This window comes from Schistocerca piceifrons, chromosome 1 (genome assembly GCF_021461385.2).
Source record: "Schistocerca piceifrons isolate TAMUIC-IGC-003096 chromosome 1, iqSchPice1.1, whole genome shotgun sequence".
In the NCBI taxonomy this organism is placed as follows: Eukaryota; Metazoa; Arthropoda; class Insecta; order Orthoptera; family Acrididae; genus Schistocerca; species Schistocerca piceifrons.
The window spans coordinates 1213946622-1213967309 of NC_060138.1; the positions used below are offsets into that span (position 1 = coordinate 1213946622).

Here is a 20688-nt window from a genome sequence, read left to right on the forward strand (position 1 = left end):
ACGATTTAGGGGCCAATCTGAGGAGCCCTATTAGGTCTTTTGCAGATGATGCTATCATTTATTGCCTAGTAAAGTCATCAGAAGTTCAAAACAAATTGCAATATGATTTAGCAAAGATATCTGTATAGTGCAAAAATTTGCAATTGACCCTAAATAACGAAAAGTGTAAGATCATCCACACGAGTGCTAAAAGGAATCCATTAATCTTCAGTTACACAATAAATCAATCAAATTCAAAGGCCATAAATTCAACTAAATGTCTAGGAATTACAATTATGAACAATTTGAATTGGAAAGAGGGCATAGAAAATTTTGTAGAGAAGGCAAACCGAAGACTGCATTTTATTGGCAGAACACTCAGAAGATGCAACAGACCTACTAAAGAGACTGCCTACACTAGGCTTGTCTGTCCTCTTTAGAAGTACTACTGTGTGGTGTGTGATCCTTACCACACAGAATTAACGGAGTACATTGAGAAAGTTCAAGGAAGAGCAGCACATTTTATATTATTGGGAAGTAGGGGAGGGAGTGTCACAGACGTGATGCAGAATTTGCGGTAGATATCATTAAAACAAAGGAATTTCTCATTGAGTTGGGATCTTCTCACAAAATTTCAATCACCAACTCAACAAAGCTGCAAAAATATTTTGTTGACACTGACCTGTATAAGGAAAAATGATCATCATAATAAAAGAAGAGAAATCAGAACTTGCACAGAAAATATACATGTTTGTTTTTTCAATGAACTGTTCAAGAGTGAAATAATAGAGAATTTTTGTGAAGGTGGTTCAGCAAACCCTCTGCCAGCGTATCCATGTATAGGTAGATGTAGATGAACATGGTAAAATTTTAAAAGAGATATTGCAATTGCTTAGCTGAGTATATGGGGAGGTCTGTGTGAGTCACATGCAGTGCAATGAGTGGTTTAAGCGTTTTCAACATGGTAGAATGTCAGTTGGTGATGAACCCAAGCCTGGACAACCTTCCACATCAGCGGATGATGACCATGTCGACAGATTTCATTCTGCAATCCGAGGAAATCATTGTTTAACTGTGCCGAAGTGAGCATCAGCATAGGATTATGCCATCAAATTTTGAGTAACAGAATTGAGAAGCAACGAGTTAGTACAAAATTTGCCTACTCATGTATCACTCCTTGTCTGTACTTATCTAGCAAAACATCACATTCCTGTTGTGCACCATCCACCATATTCTCTGGACCTACTTTGTTTCCCAGACTTAAAACTATGTTGAAAGGACAGCCTTACAAACCACAGAGTTAACTGAGGACAATGCAACAAGAGACATGCACACCATTCCAAAAAATGCATTCCAGGAGGCTTTCCAATAGTGGAAGAAACACTGGTAACGTGTATTGTCAATAGAGTGGATTTGAGAGTGGCAGTGTTGGAAATGTTGTACAATAAGTAATAAAGGTGTCTCAGTGGAAGTTCAGTATCTTTTTGAATATGCCTCATATATATGTGTGCACAGCAGAATATTTGGTCAGTAAGTTCCAGGTGAGCATCCACAGTGTACAGATTAATCTATTTACCTTCTTGATAAATAAATAATTAATAAGAATAAATACTTTTTTGCCTTAGCTGCATTGTCCCAGAACATTATGCCACAGTGCTGAGTGAAAGAAAGCAAAGTATTGCACAAGTTCTGTAGGCAAGTCAACACAGTGAGTGAGATGTGCAAAGTAGGCAGAACTGAGTGTTTGGTTAACTTATGCATATGCTGGTGCCACCTCAGTTTATTATGCACCTGGATGTCCAGGATCTTCACATATGGAGCCTCATCCAGTATGTGTCTACTAATCTATACTTGAGGTACTTTTAAGTCATTTTTATTAGTTTGTAATTGCATAATATGTGTCTTTATAAGGTTAAGAATCGTGCTGTTTGATGTGAAAGACTGTTTTTTCATCTTATTGTGGTTGGAGAATCAGAATGGTGTGCAGACTGTTGTAAGGCACTGTATTTTAAACAGCTCTGATGAGTCAAGGGATACCTCCGCTCAGTCTGAATGGACTTCTATTAGTTGTGGTGTGCCTCAAGGCTCAATTCTGGGGCCACTGTTGTTTTTTTTATGTTTATAAATGATTTACCATTGTGTGTAAGCCTGCCTTACAAATTTACTCTTTTTGCTGACGATACCACCATCTTCATGAGTGGAAAATCAGATGTTAATTTCAAGGAGTCAGTTAACAACATACTCTCTGAAGTGATTAACTGGTTCAATGTTAATGGTCTCTCTCTAAACTCAAGTAAGACAAATTTTATCCAGTTCCATACAAAAACAAAAAAAAGTGAGAGAAATAAATGTAACATAGAAAGAATGGATGTGTCTAAATTTCTTGGAGTACGTATTGATAGCAAAATGAACTAGACCTTCCATATACAACAGACCCTAAAAAACTTTAGCTCAGCTATGTATGCTATCAGAATGATGTCTTCCATTGAGATTTAACCACTATTAAGTCCACATACTATGGGTATTTTCACTCCATTATGTGTTATGGAATTATCTCCTGGGGAAATTTAGCTTTGGCAAAGAAAATTTTTGTGGCCCACAAAAGGACTATTAGAATTATGTGCAGAGTACCCCCCTAGGACATCATGCCATAACCTTTTCAAAAAGCTGCAAATAATGACCGCTGTATCCCAGTACATATATTCGCTGATGTGTTTTGTAATTAAGAACCCTGCACAATTTCCATCTAATAAGAACTATCACAAATATAATACAAGAGGGAAAGAAAATCCTCATTGTGAACTTAAGAACCTGACAGTTGTTCAGAGAGGAGTCAAATGGTCAGGAACAAAAATTTTTAACCATCTCCCTGACCAGATAAAATGTTTAAGAGAAAATGAAACTCTTTTTAAAGCAAAACTAAAAGAATATTTGTTAAATATGTCTGTTTATACATTAGAAGAGTTTTATGATGCAAAAAGGGAAATAGCATTTAGATAGAATTATCCATCTTGTTAACAAAGAAATGTGCTTGCAATTTTTCTCCAAATTAAAACATGAAATTTTGTATTAACATTCAAAGAAATCTGCTGTTATATGTACAATATCTGTTTTTCCTCTAAACTTTGTATTAACTATATGCAGTTATGTAGAACATCTTATATATCTTTTTGTATGTTTGTTGTTTTGTATGTTTGACCCGTTCCACATCTCATGTGATGTGCTCACAATACAAGATCTACGGAACATGAAATAAATTTAAAAAAATAATAATAATATCTGTCATATACATCATAACAGTGATAAATAAACCAGTGGGTTAGTTTCCACATAAAAACATACAGCTCTGGGCAGAAATACTGTCATTTGAAGAGAAACTTATTACAAGTAAATGAGAAGCCAAGATCAGAATACAACAGCAGTGTAAAAAGTGTATTGAATGAAATACAGGATTATTTACAATAACTGAGATAACAGTTCACAATAACAACATTTTTTGTTAGATACTGGCAAAGTAATATTGGCAAAAGTTTCTTGATTTTGCAACTGCATTTTGTCTGTGGAATAAATATGTTTGTGAATAGAGATACATGTCAACAGACAATAGAGGTACATTCGACATACTACTAGACAGACAAAATAATCAGTCAACAGTATCACACTTGAAAACATGTGTGACATATTGAGTTACTTCTCAAACAGGGAGATGCAAAAGGATTGCTATCAGTATGCATTTGTTTGGTTTTATAAATTTATTCACAAGGCAGTCTCAAAGTGAGGACGTACTAGCTCGCTGAAAAAAATCTAATATTCCTTAAGTCAAATGATCTCTCTCTCTCTCTCTCTCTCTCTCTCTCTCGTGTGTGTGTGTGTGTGTGTGTGTGTGTGTGTGTGTGTGTGTGTGTGTTCATATTTGTCCAACAAAATGTATAGTTTTCACATAGTTTTGTGATAAGGCTATCTTTGCTATAACTGATAAATGTAAACATAAATTTAAACAATGTTTTATATTCCAATAAAGTGATATTAGTATAATCTAATCAAGGCTCTGCTTTATATCTTTAAAATGATTAAAAACCATCAGGTACTTTCTTTTGTATATGGTCATAACAGTCTTTTGTCTTCATTATAGCCACACTGTAATTTTTTTCCAGGATCACATAATCAGTGCTATCCTTGATCCTCGCCTTGCTCTATATTTAGGGTACAGGAACTTCCAGCCAGCAAATCCTGCACCAGCTATTACCACAATTATTACCAGAGTAACTGGAAAATGAGAACATGGTCCTTCAAGATGTTCACAGTTTTAAATAAATAGCATGATTCTTTTATGATAAAAGTAAAATTAGAACTTAAAATATGCTTAATTTGCACCGATGTTGAGTTTTCTATTGCATCACTTAACATCACATTGTATGAATACATAATCTATGGCAGTGGTACTATCTTGAATTACCCATATAAATATCAGGAGCTACAGCAAAAACGGAATGCAGTATACAACACTGAAGTTTTATCCCAGCAGGTGGAAGATACTAAATGCATTCCATTACAAATAAAACTGACCTCAGAATAAGAGAATATCAAATATGATTACCAAAAAATTATTACTGCTACCAAGTACTTCATTATGATTTATTTGCCTCTCACATTCCAGAGAATGGTGTTTCAAATTACATCTTATCCATTCAGATTTAGGTTTCCCATAGTTTCCATCTTGTTTAAGACAAATGCCATGATGGATCTTTTGAGGAGGATTCAACCAATTTCCTTCCCCATATTTTCCTCAATCCAATCTCATGCTAAATCTCTGACATCCTTTCTGACTCATCAACATTATATTAAACACTGATCTTCCTTCCTTCCTTCCTTCTTTTTCTATAACTATATAATTTCACATATGAATTAACTAAATAAAAGTTGAATGAAAACTTAACAGAATTACTTACTTATTACAACCTCTCCTGTATTGTTATAGCAGGTTTCTCCAGAATTGCTTGTTCCTTTATAAAATTTAATTCTCTCACCAACTGTTGGAATAACAGGTATAGCACTGCTTTGAAGTGAACCTTTCCACGAAATGTAGTCAGTCAAACTATCCAGGAATGTAAACTCTGCAGAGAAGTTGTGTATTTAACTAATGAAATACAGTTTTCAATACAAAAGTACTCTTCAAATGTTTCAAACTAAAATCAGAATTGATACTCACTATAAAATTTAGGATTCAAAGATTCACTCTTAACAAATGAGAAGTGATTTCCTTCCAGAACAAATTTTGGAAGTGCTACATTATAACTAATTGTTGCATCATTAAAATTCACAGTGTTGAATCCTCTAGGGTCACTGATATTAAATATTTGTATTTGTTTCACTCTTTCCCCTGCTTTATTTTGCAGGTTGTAAGTTGCATGAAGATAATCTGAAATATTAACAAGAAGGAGAATTAATTACTGTGCTAATAATGCATTAATGCAATGATTAAAATAAAAGGCAAAATTAATTAGGCCCAAAGTAAGGGCATCATAGTAAACTGTAATCTGACGTATAGTGTTCTGCAGGTTCAAATGGCTCTGAGCACTATGGGACTTAACTTCTGAGGTCATCAGTCCCCTAGAACTTAGAACTACTTAAACCTAACTAACCTAAGGACTTCACACACATCCATGCCCGAGGCAGGATTTGAACCTGCGACCATAGCGGTCGCGCGGTTCCAGACTGTAGCACCTAGAACCACTTGGCCACCCCAGGCGGCTGTTTTGCAGGAAACAGTCTACATTATAAAATAGAAGAGCCACTTAAAAAGTAATACATGAATGAATCACAAATATGTATGCCTTATGCCTGTATCAGTATTTAATTCTAGTTAGTTAAAGTGACCCTGTTACAGGTTTGAAAAATCTTTCAGTATGAATTACCTGGGAATATTACTTACTAGATACTTGCAGGAAATTTTTCATCGGTTCAGAGGGTGACCTATAATCAGACACTGCCTCTTCAAACATTTCTTTCAGTTGTTGCCCATTCAGCGTTACAGAATAAATGTAAGAATCATTCTCAAAGATCCCATATATATCAGCCACACTGATATTACCTGAAATCATGCAAATGTTTATTACTACTAAAAGATATCATTGTAAACATTAAAGATGTCAATGAGATAAATATACTTGATCCAATAATATTCGGTCCATGTAAGAATATGTAACAGATATTTACACTGTCCAGTTACATTAATGGTGACCACATGTCGGAAGCCTGAATATCCAGCTTTTGCAGCACGGAACACTTAAAGGCAACAGGGATGTGGAGCCATGTGGACTCCATTGCCATGGCCAGCTGTGCTAGGTTTCTCGGCTGAGGATCCATGGCACGAACAACCCCGTCAAAGTTGTCCCACAGATTCTCAATTGGGTTTAAATCCAGGGAGTTTGGTGGCGAGGGGTGTACTGTAAACTCACCCTTGTGGTCTTCAAACCACACACGTAAACTGTGAGCTGTGTAACACATTGCATTGTCCTGCTCATAGGTGCCATCCGGCTGAGGAAAAACAAACTGAATTTTGGGGTGTACATAGTCCCCAAGGACAGGTGCATACTTGTGTTGATCCACTGTGCCTTGCAGAATGATGAGATCACGCAGGGAATGCCATGAGAACATTTCCCAGGCCATAACATGAGCAGGGCATTTGCTTTCAGACATTTCATGCCACGCCTGCCAACAGCCATCGGTCTGATGGAGCATATCACTGATGAACAGCAGTCAGCATGGATGCATGAACTAGGTAGCTGCTGTGGAGGCCCATAAGCAATAACATTCACTGCACGGTCATTGAGGAGACACTGTGGTAGCCCCTTGACACATCTGGGCAGTCAGTTTCTCGCAGTCGCCGTGCTGCTGGTTTTGGATAGTGCCATTTTGCCTTAGACGGTATACTTTAACCTTAGAGGCACATGAACACTTAACAAACTTAGCCATTTTGGAACTGCTTCTACCCTTGGGCTGAAAGGCGATGATCAGGCCTTTTTGGGCATTATATCAATCACTCAGTTTTGTAATAGGACTTAGTGAGGGACTCTTTATGAACTGTTCAGTACCACACAAGACAGTTACTCAGTGTACCACCCAATCCACATTACACATTACATAGTATGTAATGAAATATCTTTTGCTTCATAATTTATCTTCATATGCTAATAAATACATTATGTACATGATGTAGCATATCAATTTTGCTTATCAGCCTACAAGGTAAAAGTGATTTGCCATAATCTGTAATTATCAGTAATGCATTATTTCTGAATCAGCAATTTGATAATGGGTATGAGAAAACTAATTATGTAACTTTTGAAAACAATAAGTGAAGATCTCATGATAATGTCAGTATCAAATTCCAGCTTGTAACTAATTAGCAAATTAATCACTAAAATTTGATTATTTCATGTAAGGCCAAATTAATAATTCAAAATGTTTCATGACATCAGATGTGATAAAATTCGTGTAGGATCTTAGAGAATCATGTTATTAAAGATGCCAGACTCAGAATTCCTGTAATTAATTTTGTAATTACACCTTCTAGAACTTTCAGACATAAATAAATGATGTTTTGGAGATTCTGACAAAACAAAGTTTTTGTATAACATGTGAAGCTTGTAATCTAATTCCACAGTCTGTAAAGTTCTCCTATTTATGTTAGCACAAAAGGTTATTCAGTAATTAATAAGGTATCTGTAATTTTGTGTCAAGCATTGTTAACCACATTTCATCATTTTATTTTTGTCTCAAAACCTAAAATCCAATACTTGAAACTATATTCATTATAAGTAAACATTTGTTTACTTCAGAATTGTGATAACAGAATATTTTGTAGCCTTCTAAACTGCTAACTGTAATTTGATAGATCTATTTTGTAAACAATAACACCAAAAGAGCATGTACTGTCAAGCAAGTATATAAGCAGTGCTGCATGTTAAATAAAAAACAAGTTATGGGTTGTCGTTGATCTGTAATGGGAGGTCTGTGTAATTACATTGTTTGAGAAAATATAGGCTGTCAAAAGGAAGGTTCGCTGGAGTTTACTTTTATTTAAAACATCAGATCATCACATGTTGAGTTCTCAGGACTATCTGGAAATGGATTAAGCACCCCAATGTACAGTTTCTACAACATGCTGGAGATTTCTGTTATAAGATCTAAGCAGTCAGCCTTCTAAAGTTTACTTAAATTGACAGCAACTTGTTATTACGTTAATCAGTTTCTGTAAGCATGGAGTTTAATTAATTAATCACAAGGTGGCTATGTTAGAGTTTCTGCATTACAGCATATCCAGTGTTGCCACTTGTGAGTGGTTATTGAACGTTGATGGCAAACATAGATGTGATCATATTGATGTGACTTAATGCAGTGTTAGGATGGTATGTGTCTCAAAAAATACATGAAAGATAAACGTTGTATGTCTGTTACATTATTTGGCCTTAGATGCCCTCTCTCTTCAACTAATCAATCTCCCATCTCCATGAAAATGAATAAAAGGTATTCATAAGAATTTTAAGCGTAGTAAAGCTGACAGAATCATTGCCATGGAAGTGCTGGAGCAACTAATTATGTTGCAGGTCACAACACACAAAGATGACAGTGGTCATGCATGTGTGTGAGTTGGGCATATGTGTTTGTCTGTCATCTAATAAAGACTTTGAAAGCTAATTTTTTCAACAGTCTACTTTTAAATGTGCTCCTCTGCCACTCAGTGCCTCCTCTGTATGGTGAGTAGCAATCTGTCCAATTCATGCTGTGGTTTCTGTATTCACAATTTTAGTAGTTTTTTATATTGGTGGGTAACACAAGAAAAAACATACTGAACTGAGAACATAGCACAATGGAACACTTGCAACAGTAATGTATTTTGTGTTTGTGTGCTGTGAGACTATTGATATGCACACATGACACGCATTTCTGATCTTTGCCGTGGCCTCGTAAATTCAGTGCAGTTCGCTTTATTCTTTACTGAATGTTATTGTATGCTTTCATTGATGAATAAAAGTTAATTCTGCACCGTTAAGGGATACATACCATAATTTACGTGTGTTGCCTATCTCGCTACATAATTGCCGACCCTTAATAACGTTCATATCTTTCTGTGACCAGTGTCCTTGACAAACAGTGAAATACAAACTCAGATGATGGCGGATGACAACAAGCTATCCCTCACCACCAATGACAACATCAATCAACTCTGCAGTGACATACAAGTTTTGGAACTTAATCTCCCATCACCACAGAATATGAACCCTGTGCAGTGTAATGAAAACAGCACTAATTCTGTAATGAGCCCACAAATGCAGGCAACATGGCCAGCTTCGTACCACAGTGCAGTGAACGCTACTGCAAAAGTGGAAGGCAATGTAAAACCGAACTTTAAAACTCTGTCGGTCCATGTAAATTCTTCCATGTCATGACCACATGTAATGATGAACTCTATAACAGAATCACAAATGCAGGTGACCTGGCCAGTTCCAAACCGTGGTGCAGTGAATTTTCCTGCAAAAATTGAGCATGTGGTTACATCAGCCTCAAGAACTTTAATGGTACTGGTGACATCGTCCATGTGTGACCACAGCTTGGAGCAACAAACTATTCATCCAATGGATCCATTTCATCTGGAACATGCCTGCAATTACAGGCTCTGCTCCCCAGTTCATCTGCACCACTCTTTCAATTACAGGCTCCATCATTTATGCCCATCCAACCACAAACTTGGACTGCAGTAATGGAAAACATATTTTGTCTACAGTAATGACCAACAACAACAAAACATTTGCTCTAGTGATTAATAATCTGGAACACCAAACTATAGCATTGGGTTTGGACATTATTGTGCATGCTCCACGACATTGAGCTTACAAAAAGCTAAAAGTATGTTGATTGTTTGCTATACAGAATCCACCAACCTCAAAATCAGGCAGGTGATATAAGAAGGGAAAGTGATAAAAGAACCCCATCAGAGTTCCAGTGATATATATCAGGAAAGAGGGAAGGAGAGGGAAAGACGAAAGGATGTGGGTTTTAAGGGAGAGGGTAAGGACTCATTCCAATCCCGGGAGCGGAAAGACTTACCTTAGGGGGAAAAAAGGAAGGGTATACACTTGCACACACACACATATCCATCCACACATATACAGACACAAGCAGACATATTTAAAGACAAAGAGTTTGGGCAGATTAACTACCCTCCCGACCTGGTACAGAAGCAAATAACCAGAGCCACATCCTCATCTCCTCAAACCCGGAACCTTCCACAGAAGAACCCCAAAAGTGCCCCACTTGTGACAGGATACTTTCCGGGACTGGATCAGATTCTGAATGTGGCTCTCCAGCAGGGATACGACTTCCTCAAATCCTGCCCTGAAATGAGATCCATCCTTCATGAAATCCTCCCCACTCCACCAAGAGTGTCTTTCCGCCGTCCACCTAACCTTCGCAACCTCTTAGTTCATCCCTATGAAATCCCCAAACCACCTTCCCTACCCTCTGGCTCCTACCCCTGTAACCGCCCCCGGTGTAAAACCTGTCCCATGCACCCTCCCACCACCACCTATTCCAGTCCTGTAACCCGGAAGGTGTACACGATCAAAGGCAGAGCCACGTGTGAAAGCACCCACGTGATTTACCAACTGACCTGCCTACACTGTGAAGCGTTCTATGTGGGAATGACCAGCAACAAACTGTCCATTCGCATGAATGGACACAGGCAGACAGTGTTTGTTGGTAATGAGGATCACCCTGTGGCTAAACATGCCTTGGTGCACGGCCAGCACATCTTGGCACAGTGTTACACCGTCCGGGTTATCTGGATACTTCCCACTAACACCAACCTGTCAGAACTCCGGAGATGGGAACTTGCCCTTGAGCATATCCTTTCTTCTCGCTATCCGCCAGGCCTCAATCTCCGCTAATTTCTAATTTCTAATTTCAATTTGCCGCCCCTCATACCTCACCTGTCTTTCAACTTCATCTTTGCCTCTGTACATCCGCCCCGACTGACATCTCTGCCCAAACTCTTTGCCTTTACAAATGTCTGCTTGTGTCTGTGTATGTGTGGATGGATATGTGTGTGTGTGCGAGTGTATACCTGTCCTTTTTTTCCCCCTAAGGTAAGTCTTTCCGCTCCCGGGATTGGAATGACTCCTTACCCTCTCCCTTAAAGCCCATATCCTTTTGTCTTTCCTTCTCCTTCCCTCTTTCCTGACGAGGCAACCATTGGTTGCGAAAGCTAGAATTTTGTGTGTATGTTTGTGTTTGTTTGTGTGTCTATCGAACTGCCAGCGCTTTTGTTTGGTAAGTTTCATCATCTTTCTTTTTAGATATATATATATATATATATATATATACAGCTCCACAGTGTCCAACATTGTGTTGCTACACATTTGGCAGCAACTACTACTGGCACAAGTACAAAAAGCACTGGCAGAATAAGACAATAAACCACCCAACAAATGGCTATAAGTCATTGATAGGTTCTGTACAATGCTCAAAGTTTCCTGCAACAGTGGCTGTGGCAGCATTGGCGGGCTTCCTGACCGAACCCGGGCTGTCACCAAACCTGCAAGTGCTTCTGAGGATGTATGAAGATTACGAACCACAATAGTGGTGCTGGCAGCACAGGTGCAGACGCAGCAGTAACAGTGGGGTACCAACAGTCTACCACAGGCCCAGTGTAACCTGGTGTCACCATCACAAGGACTACGGTGACAGGGGAAGAACATCCAGGGGGTAGCTGGTGCCACAGACATTTCTGCCAAAGTGCTGTAAAGTGTACCTCACCGTGCAGTTGTCCAAATGGCAACTGCAATCTGATCTAGGCACAACAGTCTGCACATCAGACAGAAAGTGCCAACAGTACAATAAGATATGCATGGAATGTCAATAAACATTCAGAGACAGTCTGAACCACAATGACCAGTATGTACACTGTAGCAGTTCAGCGTGTACACACTACCCTCAACAAGCTATCTCCACATTTACATACTAATGCATCTAAAGGTCTTTACGTATCAGACAGGCATACAGGCACGAGAGATGTACTCTGACTTTGGTACACTGCCTGCCAGCTATGCACCAGGCAACAAACATATTCAGGCATGGTTTTAAAGCAGTTGACAACTCTGCAATCAGCACCTATGGCCACAAAGTGCTCACCTTCAATGTCGGTCTCTCCAACCCTTTCAGTTGATCATTTGTAGTTGCTGATGTTACTTATTTTGGCCGCTGACTTTGTCACACACTTTGCACTAACAGTGATCTGCAGACAACATACTTGCTGGACAGAAGTGAGAACAGTGCAGTATAAGGGGCCAGAAGTCTCCCTGCTTACAGTGCATTACAGAGAGTTGACATGTCTATGCCTATGACAAGCACATCACAGCTTCTTCAGCATGCAATATTAAAAACCCCACACAACTGACAATCGAGTGCTTTGATTTACTAGCTGAGCCACGTGTTGCGACAGCAAGGTGTGGTCATGTAATACAACACAAAGAAGATATTTGCAATGAAAACCAGGACATGAAAGCAAAATTATCTGACATGGAAACCGAGTTAGTGATGGCCAAGACTGTAATTGCCTATTTGAAATGCGGAAATGCTCCTACAAAGAGGACACCTGAGAGCTGTGCAATAAAATCATCAAGCAAGTTACAGATGCAGGCTCACCACAGTGTCATCAAGCATAATACAGTGCATCACACCTGCACCACAGCAAGATAACCCATCTCATTATGTGCATGCAGAACTGCACTTCAACAGCAAATGGAAACAATGGAAACTTTTGAGGAGGTGTTTCAGCTTGGGATCATCTGTGGGCCTGACAGCCCATTGTCATCAACCCCCTACATCTCTTCTGCAAGGAAGGCAGATCATGGAGACCATGTCCCGATTACTATTCTTTAAATACAAGAGCAATCGCAGACAGGAGCCTGTTGTCCAACGTACAGAACTTCATGTGCACCTTAGGTGGTGCAAAGGTTTTCAGCAGATAACCAAATACCATTGGTGGTGAGAGGCATCCAGAAGGCTGTGGTGATCGCATCATTTGTTTATTTGAATTTTTATTCATGCTTTTAGCCCTTAAAAATACTACATCAACAGGATGACGTATTGAAAGGACTTCCATTTTCTTTTGCTTACTTGGGTGACATTTTGGTGTTCTCTATTGACAATAAAGTACATGAACAGCATGAGATTAAATTTTTAGATTAGATTAATTATTCATTCCTTAGACCCATAAAAGAGGGAATCCTCCTGGGTGTGGAAAACGTCATATAAACACATTACAAAAATGTAATTAGAAAAACTTGAGATTCATTAATTTTAATGATCCTCAGTCAATAAACAGTACAATTATGTACATGAATTAAATTTAAACTTCTAATATTTACAGGTTTAATCCTTACATCTGCTTTCATTAAATCCATCATTCAGACATTTGCTAGTTTCTTGGCTATTACAACCAAGTATTGTCAAAAATTAAAGTAAATTATTCATTTCAGTGATCCTCAGTTAAGAACAGTCAGATTATGTACAAGATTTAAAATTAAACTTCCACTATTTACAGACTTAAGACTTACATCTGCTTTCCATACATCCATCATTCACACAGTAGGTAGTTACTTGGCTGTTAAAACCAAGTACGGTATTGTCAAAAATTAAAGTATAATAAATTTTCGTTAAAATGGTATACTGCACTTGTTGAGAAACTCATGGAGGGAATAGAAGGAGCTGGCCACCAAAAATTCTTTTAATGTGTGTGAAATGTGGTAGTGTTTGACCATGGAATAATTCTGAATGAGGACAAATGCACCACTGGAAACGCTCAAGTCACTTTCCTTGGCCAAACCATTTTGGCCAATGACATGCGCCCATTGAAAGAGAAGACTGCAACACTAAAAATCCTGCTCAAAACCAACAGATTATCAGCAACAGAGGTGCTTTCAGGTAATGGCAGCTGTACAGACACCTCTCACGGATGTGCTCACAGGCTGTGACACCATATGATGGTGACCTGTTAAGTGGACACCCGGATGGAAAAGGCATTCTGCAATCTCCAGGTGAGCATAAATTAGCAGTGCTTCTCACCTGTCCTGTGTCTCACATTCACATGACTATGATTATCAGTGTGATTCAGTTAGGAACTGGCACAGCACTCCACCAACAGGTTGACCAACATTGGCAACTATTCAAACTTTACTCCAAAATGTTGCAAGCAGCCTGACAAAAGTGGAGTGTACATGATAGAGAGCTGTTCACAGTTTACGACACAGTCAGATACGTTTGGTCTCAAATCAAAGCTCGACCAACAATTATTTTTTGCTGACCAGAAAATAGTTACCTTCATGTTCAAGAATGTTAATGAGAAGTGCTCAACCAGACAGTTCCAACATAATGGGTTCATAAATCAACTTAAAGTCGACATCTGCCATGAAAAGGTGCCAAAAATTTATTGGCGGACTGCTTCCCTCGTAACTGTGGCATGATGCAGACTATAGGCTAGAGTGAACTTACCGCAGAGATGGGCACAGATCCACAGCTACAATCACAGTTAAGGATTTCTCCACAGGACTACACCTCAGTCAGATTCCTGTGACAAGCTCAAAGTTAAAGCTGTGGTGTGAGCTCTCCTAGAATGAACCACACCCACACATTTTTCAGAAATTATGTGAGACAGCCTTCAATAGCATCCACAGCCTATCTCCACCAGGGGACAAGACTACAATCAGGTTGCTTACAGACTGCTTTGTGTGGCTCTCTGTAAAAAAGGACACACATTTGTGGGCACGTTCCTGTGTCCCATGACAACAGAGTAAAGCATCAAGTACACATTGGCATCACTAAATTATAGGGTGCACCAGCTAGATGCACCTATGTTCACATCAAACTGGTTGGCACTCTTCCAGTGTCAGATTGACACAGATACTTGTCCACCGCCATAGACAAACATACAAGATAGATGGAGGCAACTCTATTACTGACATCTTAGCTCAGCTAAAACTACTGCAAAACATTTATTTGTATGTGTTTTGTGTGTTTCGGGTGATTGCTCCAAACTACAACCATTCAAGGAGCTAGTCAAACTATGCATGTTTTAGTAACACCACACAACTAGCTATCACCCCACTAGTAGTGTTATGAAGTAGGTTACAGTATGCTTGTTCGCCCACTGCTTGAATACTGCTCAGCAATGTGGGATCTGTACCATATAGGGTTGATAGAAGAGATAGAGAAGATCCAACGGAGAGCAGCGCGCTTCGTTACAGGATCATTTAGTAATCGCGAAAGCATTACGGAGATGATAAACAAACTCCAGTGGAAGACTCTCCAGGAGAGACACTCAGTAGCTCGGTACGGGCTTTTGTTAAAGTTTCGAGAACATACCTTCACCGAAGAGTCAAGCAGTATATTGCTCCCTCCTACGTATATCTCGCGAAGAGACCATGAGGATAAAATCAGAGAGATTAGAGCCCACACAGAAGCATACCGACAATCCTTCTTTCCACGAACAATACGAGACTGGAATAGAAGAGAGAACTGATAGAGGTACTCAGGGTACCCTCCGCCACACACCGTCAGGTGGCTTGCGGAGTATGGATGTAGATGTAGATGTAGATACAGTAGTGGCACAGCACCTTAAAGGCATCACTAAAGTGTCACCAAGGAAATGGACCGAGCCACATCCCTCGGTTCTCTTAGGCCTCCAAACAGTGTTCAAATGTGACATTGATGCATTTACGGCCAACACGGTAAATGCTGAGTGTCTATACTTTCCGGTGGACTACTTAGTGCTAGCACCACTGCCTGCCATGGCAGAGCTTCTGCTGTTAAAGTACTGCTGAACCAATATCCACAGCCTGCCAGCTTCTCACCATGGTGACTATCACACATTTGTGCACAAAGACTTGCACAGCTATGTACACATAATGCTGCATACTGACTCAGGCAGAGCCCTTTACAGCTGCCATACCCTGGTCCTTTCCCACTGTTGTGTAGAGAGGATCACATGATAGAAATTCTATGCAATTGCACAGCCTTGAAGGTCTCTGTTGAATGTGTCAAAGTGTCTCGGATTTTACCCTCGACTGTCCCACACACCTCACCCACACCTCAAGCCACAACCAATCCAGTTTCATCTTTGCTGTAACCTTGTAAGTTCAATGTTCATCACGTTACCCTTTACTAAATTTTATTGTATGTGTTTATTGATGAATAAAAGTTAATTCAGCACATTTAAAGGATATGTACCATAATTTATGTGGCTTTCTTACCTCACCTTTTTAGAACCCAGAGTCATCTGGCATTTTCAGTTGCAAGGAGATTAGCAATGGATAAAAAAATAGTTTTCAGATTTCATGACAAATGGTTCTGGCTATACTAACAAATAGTCGATATCAATTTCACATTTTGGCTTTCCTCAAACTGATGCTGAATGGCCTTGTATATCTGTGGGATGCAAGTTTTGTTTACGCAGACCACAATTTTCTGGGGCTGGGGCTGGACATGGAAGGTTGGAGGAGGATCACCTGCCCTCCCTAGACTTTTTCTGGGTATGCCCCTGAGTAGCTTTTCATTCATTTACACATCATGTTCCATAAATCTCATATAAAAGAGAGCAGTCTGGGATGTGTCACATGTGAAGTTATACATTCATAGGTAGAGGGAGCCACTGCCTACCTGCTTCTGGAAAGTACACTAGCAACAAATAGTAACTAGAGATAACCCACTCACATTGATAATTATGGGAATTACTTTTAAACTACTTTATCATGATTATGTATATGAGTAGAAAAATAGCTACATAAAAAAAGCCATTGCTCCTCCTCTTATGTTACTCAGCTACTGTTTTTATCTACTACTTCAAATAAAGTAACACACAGATCACTATCAGCTGTCTGAGTACTGGAAAAGTCAACATCTGTTTATAACAAACATTAGAGTAACACAGAATTTACATCCCTGAGACCAAATATTCTGATGAATTATAGGCGTGACTAATGAGCTAATTCTTTTATTTTGATTTTGAATATCTGGTCATTTTCAAGTTTCTCCCTGATTTCTGTTATAAACTTTTGCACCAGAGTATAAAACAATTCTGAACCTAGGTAGGGATGCATAATGTACACATATCAACAAAAGTTTTGCATCACTCGGATATGTCATGAAGACATGTTTCTATTGTGACTGTCCCTGTAGCAATTGGAGGTTCACCTCTGATGCTAGTTGTAAATAGACACAAAGTTACCACGAGTGCTACCACATTAAAATGGAGTACAGAATTTGAGCTGGAAGTAATGCACCAGTAGGGTTGCATTAGAAACATCTGTGGAACAGTAGAGTAAATATCCATCATGTCATAAAGGACAGTCGTGACAAATGATAAGGTCTGCATCATCATGTTTGTCAACCAATGATGTTGTTGATTGTGTGCACTGAAGTGAAACTGATGTGCTGCAGACATGGAATCAGTTCTAGGTGACAGGTAGTGTTGGGACTTACTCCACAGAGACCATCACAGAAATGTTGAAAAATCTAAACTGGCACTTGAAGATTGACACTGAATGCCTGTGAAAGCCTATTTAAACATTTTCAAGAAATGCTATTAACTGAAGAATTTAGAGATACTCTTCACCTCTCAAAGAGTCACTCCAATAGGGACCATGAGGACAGGGTTTGACGAACTACAGCAAGCACTACCGTGCACTTCACAGTGTTTTGCAGAGTATGAATACAGGTGCATGTGAACCCTCCTGTAGGTAAGAGCACTGTCAGCGAATAATCTGTGAGTGTTAACTGATCCCGTTTGACAAATGGTTTATGTATGTTGAGAAAATTAGAGGTCCTACCACATTTCCTTGTGTCACACCCTGTGTTGCTTTCAGTACTGCTGAAAATTTGCCATCCAGTATAACATGTTGTTGTTGTTGTTGTTGTTGTTGTGGTCTTCAGTCCAGAGACTGGTTTAATGCAGCCCTCCATGCTACTCTATCCTGTGCAAGGTTCTTCATCTCCCAGTACCTACTGCAACCTACATCCTTCTGAATCTGTTTAGTGTATTTATCTCTTGGTCTCCTTCTATTATTTTTACCCTCCATGCTGCCGTCCGATACTAAATTGGTGATCCCTTGCTGCCTCAGAATATGTCCTACCAATCGATCCCTTCTTCTAGTCAAGTTGTGCCACAAATTTCTCTTCTCCCCAATTCTATTCAATACCTCCTCATTAGTTATGTGATCTACCCGTCTAATCTTCAGCATTCTTCTGTAGCACCACATTTCGAAAGCTTCTATTCTCTTCTTATCTAAACTATTTATCATCCACATTTCACTTCCATACAAATACTTTCAGAAATTACTTCCTGCCACTTAAATCTATACTTGATGTTAACAAATTTCTCTTCTTCAGAAACACTTTCCTTATCATTGCCAGTCTACATTTTATATCCTCTCTACTTCAACCACATCATCAGTTATTTTGCTCCCCAGATAGCAAAACTCATCAACTACTTTAAGCATCTCATTTCCTAATCTAATTCCCTCAACCTCATCTGATTTAATTCGAGTACATTCCATTATCCGCATTTTGCTTTTCTTGATGTTCATCTTGTATCCTCCTTTCAACACACTGTCCATTCTGTTCAGCTGCTCTTCCAGGTCCTTTGCTGTCCCTGACAGAATTACAATGTCATCAGCAAACCTCAAAGTTTTTATTTTTTCTCCATGGATTTTAATTCCTACTCCGAATTTTTCCTTTGTTTCCTTTGCTGCTTGCTCAAAATAGAGATTGAATAACACAACAGCGTAACATACAGCAGTCTATTAGCCAAATACTGATGCAGCTAATGACAGATATGCAAAGAGATTCCTTATGACCACATACTGGCTAATAATCGGTGTGTGGTAGAGTGCCAAAATTCTTGTGGAAATCTAGGAAGATGGAATCTATCTATTCACCTGCATCTGCTATTTGCAAGATGTCCTGTATTAATAGAGATAGAGCTGTTTTTCACACAAGTAGTTCTTCCTGAGTTCAGTCTTTCTGCTTATAGCCTGGAGGTCTAAAATATCTCTTTTGCATGTGAGCTGTATAACCAATTATTCTAGTCAGTTGTCAGACAATGGATTCAGTATTGCTTTTCAAGACTTTTTGTCCTTACCATTATATGTTTGCATAGTTTTCCTAATCAATACTAGGCAGATTAGAATCAACACTTACTATTATTATATGCTCAAGATATTTCTGTGCTATTAAGTTTACACTACCTTTGAATGCCTTTGTGATCGTTGTGATAATCTGATAACTGGTAGAAAGATCCCAGTATTAGTCCACTGACCCACGCTAGACCTAATGCTTCTGCCTGTTTCTCTAGACACTTCTCATGTAGAGTCTAACATGTCTTCCCAATAAACATTCTATATCTTCTCAACCAACTTTCATTCCTAATATTATGTGGGCCAGCTGCTGTCTTAAAAGACATGTGAGCTCTGAGAACTTACTGTGAATATTCTGGCTGTTAACAACTAATATTTTTTGATTCTTATGCTCCACATTTGCTATGGGCAACTTTGAAGTTCTCCACTCTGTAGCTAAATCAAGGTATATATCTGCAGCTGAGCGCATCACAGAACCAATTAAGCCTTTGGCTTAAATGCTCCACTGCCTGCAGATCCAAGGACCCTAATCTGTCTTCAGAATGATGCTATAAATTGACACCTGTGTAAGATCTCACAAGTGAAGTTAGGTGTCTTCAACATATCCATCAATCTCTGGAAAGAACTTAGAAGGGCCTCAGAACTCAGGCAACAACCATCATTGATGCCAACATGGGTGAATATCAAGAGCTGACTGCAACTTGTGCTGTCAGTTGCTCCCTGTGTGGCTCCTCCCGGGATACACAGCAAGTGCATATTTGGAACATGCAAACTGATTACCACCAACAACCCCTTCACTCTGCTCTGTGAGTGCCCTGACCACAACAGAAGAGAGACTGCAACACGAGCAAGAAGGAAAGCCCCACTGGCCCTGTCTCCTTATTTGTGGGAGGCTCCACAGGGTAGCTTTTCAGCCATTAGGGCAGTATTACACTATCAAATTTCTTTGTCCAGTATCTTTGTCCAATATCTTTGTCAAAGATATTTGATAGTGTAATAGGGACTTTGTCAAATGTCGTCCAATATTTGATCAAATCTAGGGCCTCGCTGTATATTTGATCAAAGAAACCGCTTGTCTTCTGTTCACTGCAATGTGACATGTTACCACATGGAGCACTAGCATCGCTGCAACGTTCTGTCGTCTGTATTGTTTTTATAACCATTGCCGGTAAATACAATTGGTGTGTGCCGACAACTACAAAATTAATAGAGATGTCTGAAGCTGATGAGGCGCTTTACAACATGAGGCACTCTGAATACAAAAATAGATTAAGAAGATTGGAGACGTAACCTGACCTGACCTGACCTAACCTAACATAACCCTCTCCAGTAGCAAGGAATCGGAGTGTTATAGTGAGCCTGTCTTCTGAAGATGTAGCAGTTCTTAAGTGAATATTGTGCTTTGTGATATGAGGATACACTTCATTGAGCACATACAGAAATGTATGCTCATACATTCTTAAGTAATTGATGTACGACTTGACGTCTTCCACTGTAAGCTCACGTAACAAGTTTTGTT

At 39.1% G+C, this 20688-nt stretch overlaps 1 protein-coding gene across 1 annotated transcript in view; it reads right to left on the reverse strand.

Moving 5' to 3' along the window:
- Positions 1 to 4135: 4135 nt before the first annotated feature.
- The window catches only part of LOC124779481 (protein 5NUC-like), an 89533-nt gene continuing 72980 nt past the window's right edge, over positions 4136 to 20688 (reverse strand). Inside the window, exons 8-11 of the mRNA XM_047253714.1 lie at positions 5912 to 6070; positions 5189 to 5398; positions 4929 to 5093; positions 4136 to 4245 (exon numbers count right to left, since the gene is read on the reverse strand). Coding sequence (XP_047109670.1) covers positions 4136 to 4245; positions 4929 to 5093; positions 5189 to 5398; positions 5912 to 6070 — 644 coding nt within the window. The remainder of the gene's footprint in view (positions 4246 to 4928; positions 5094 to 5188; positions 5399 to 5911; positions 6071 to 20688) is intronic.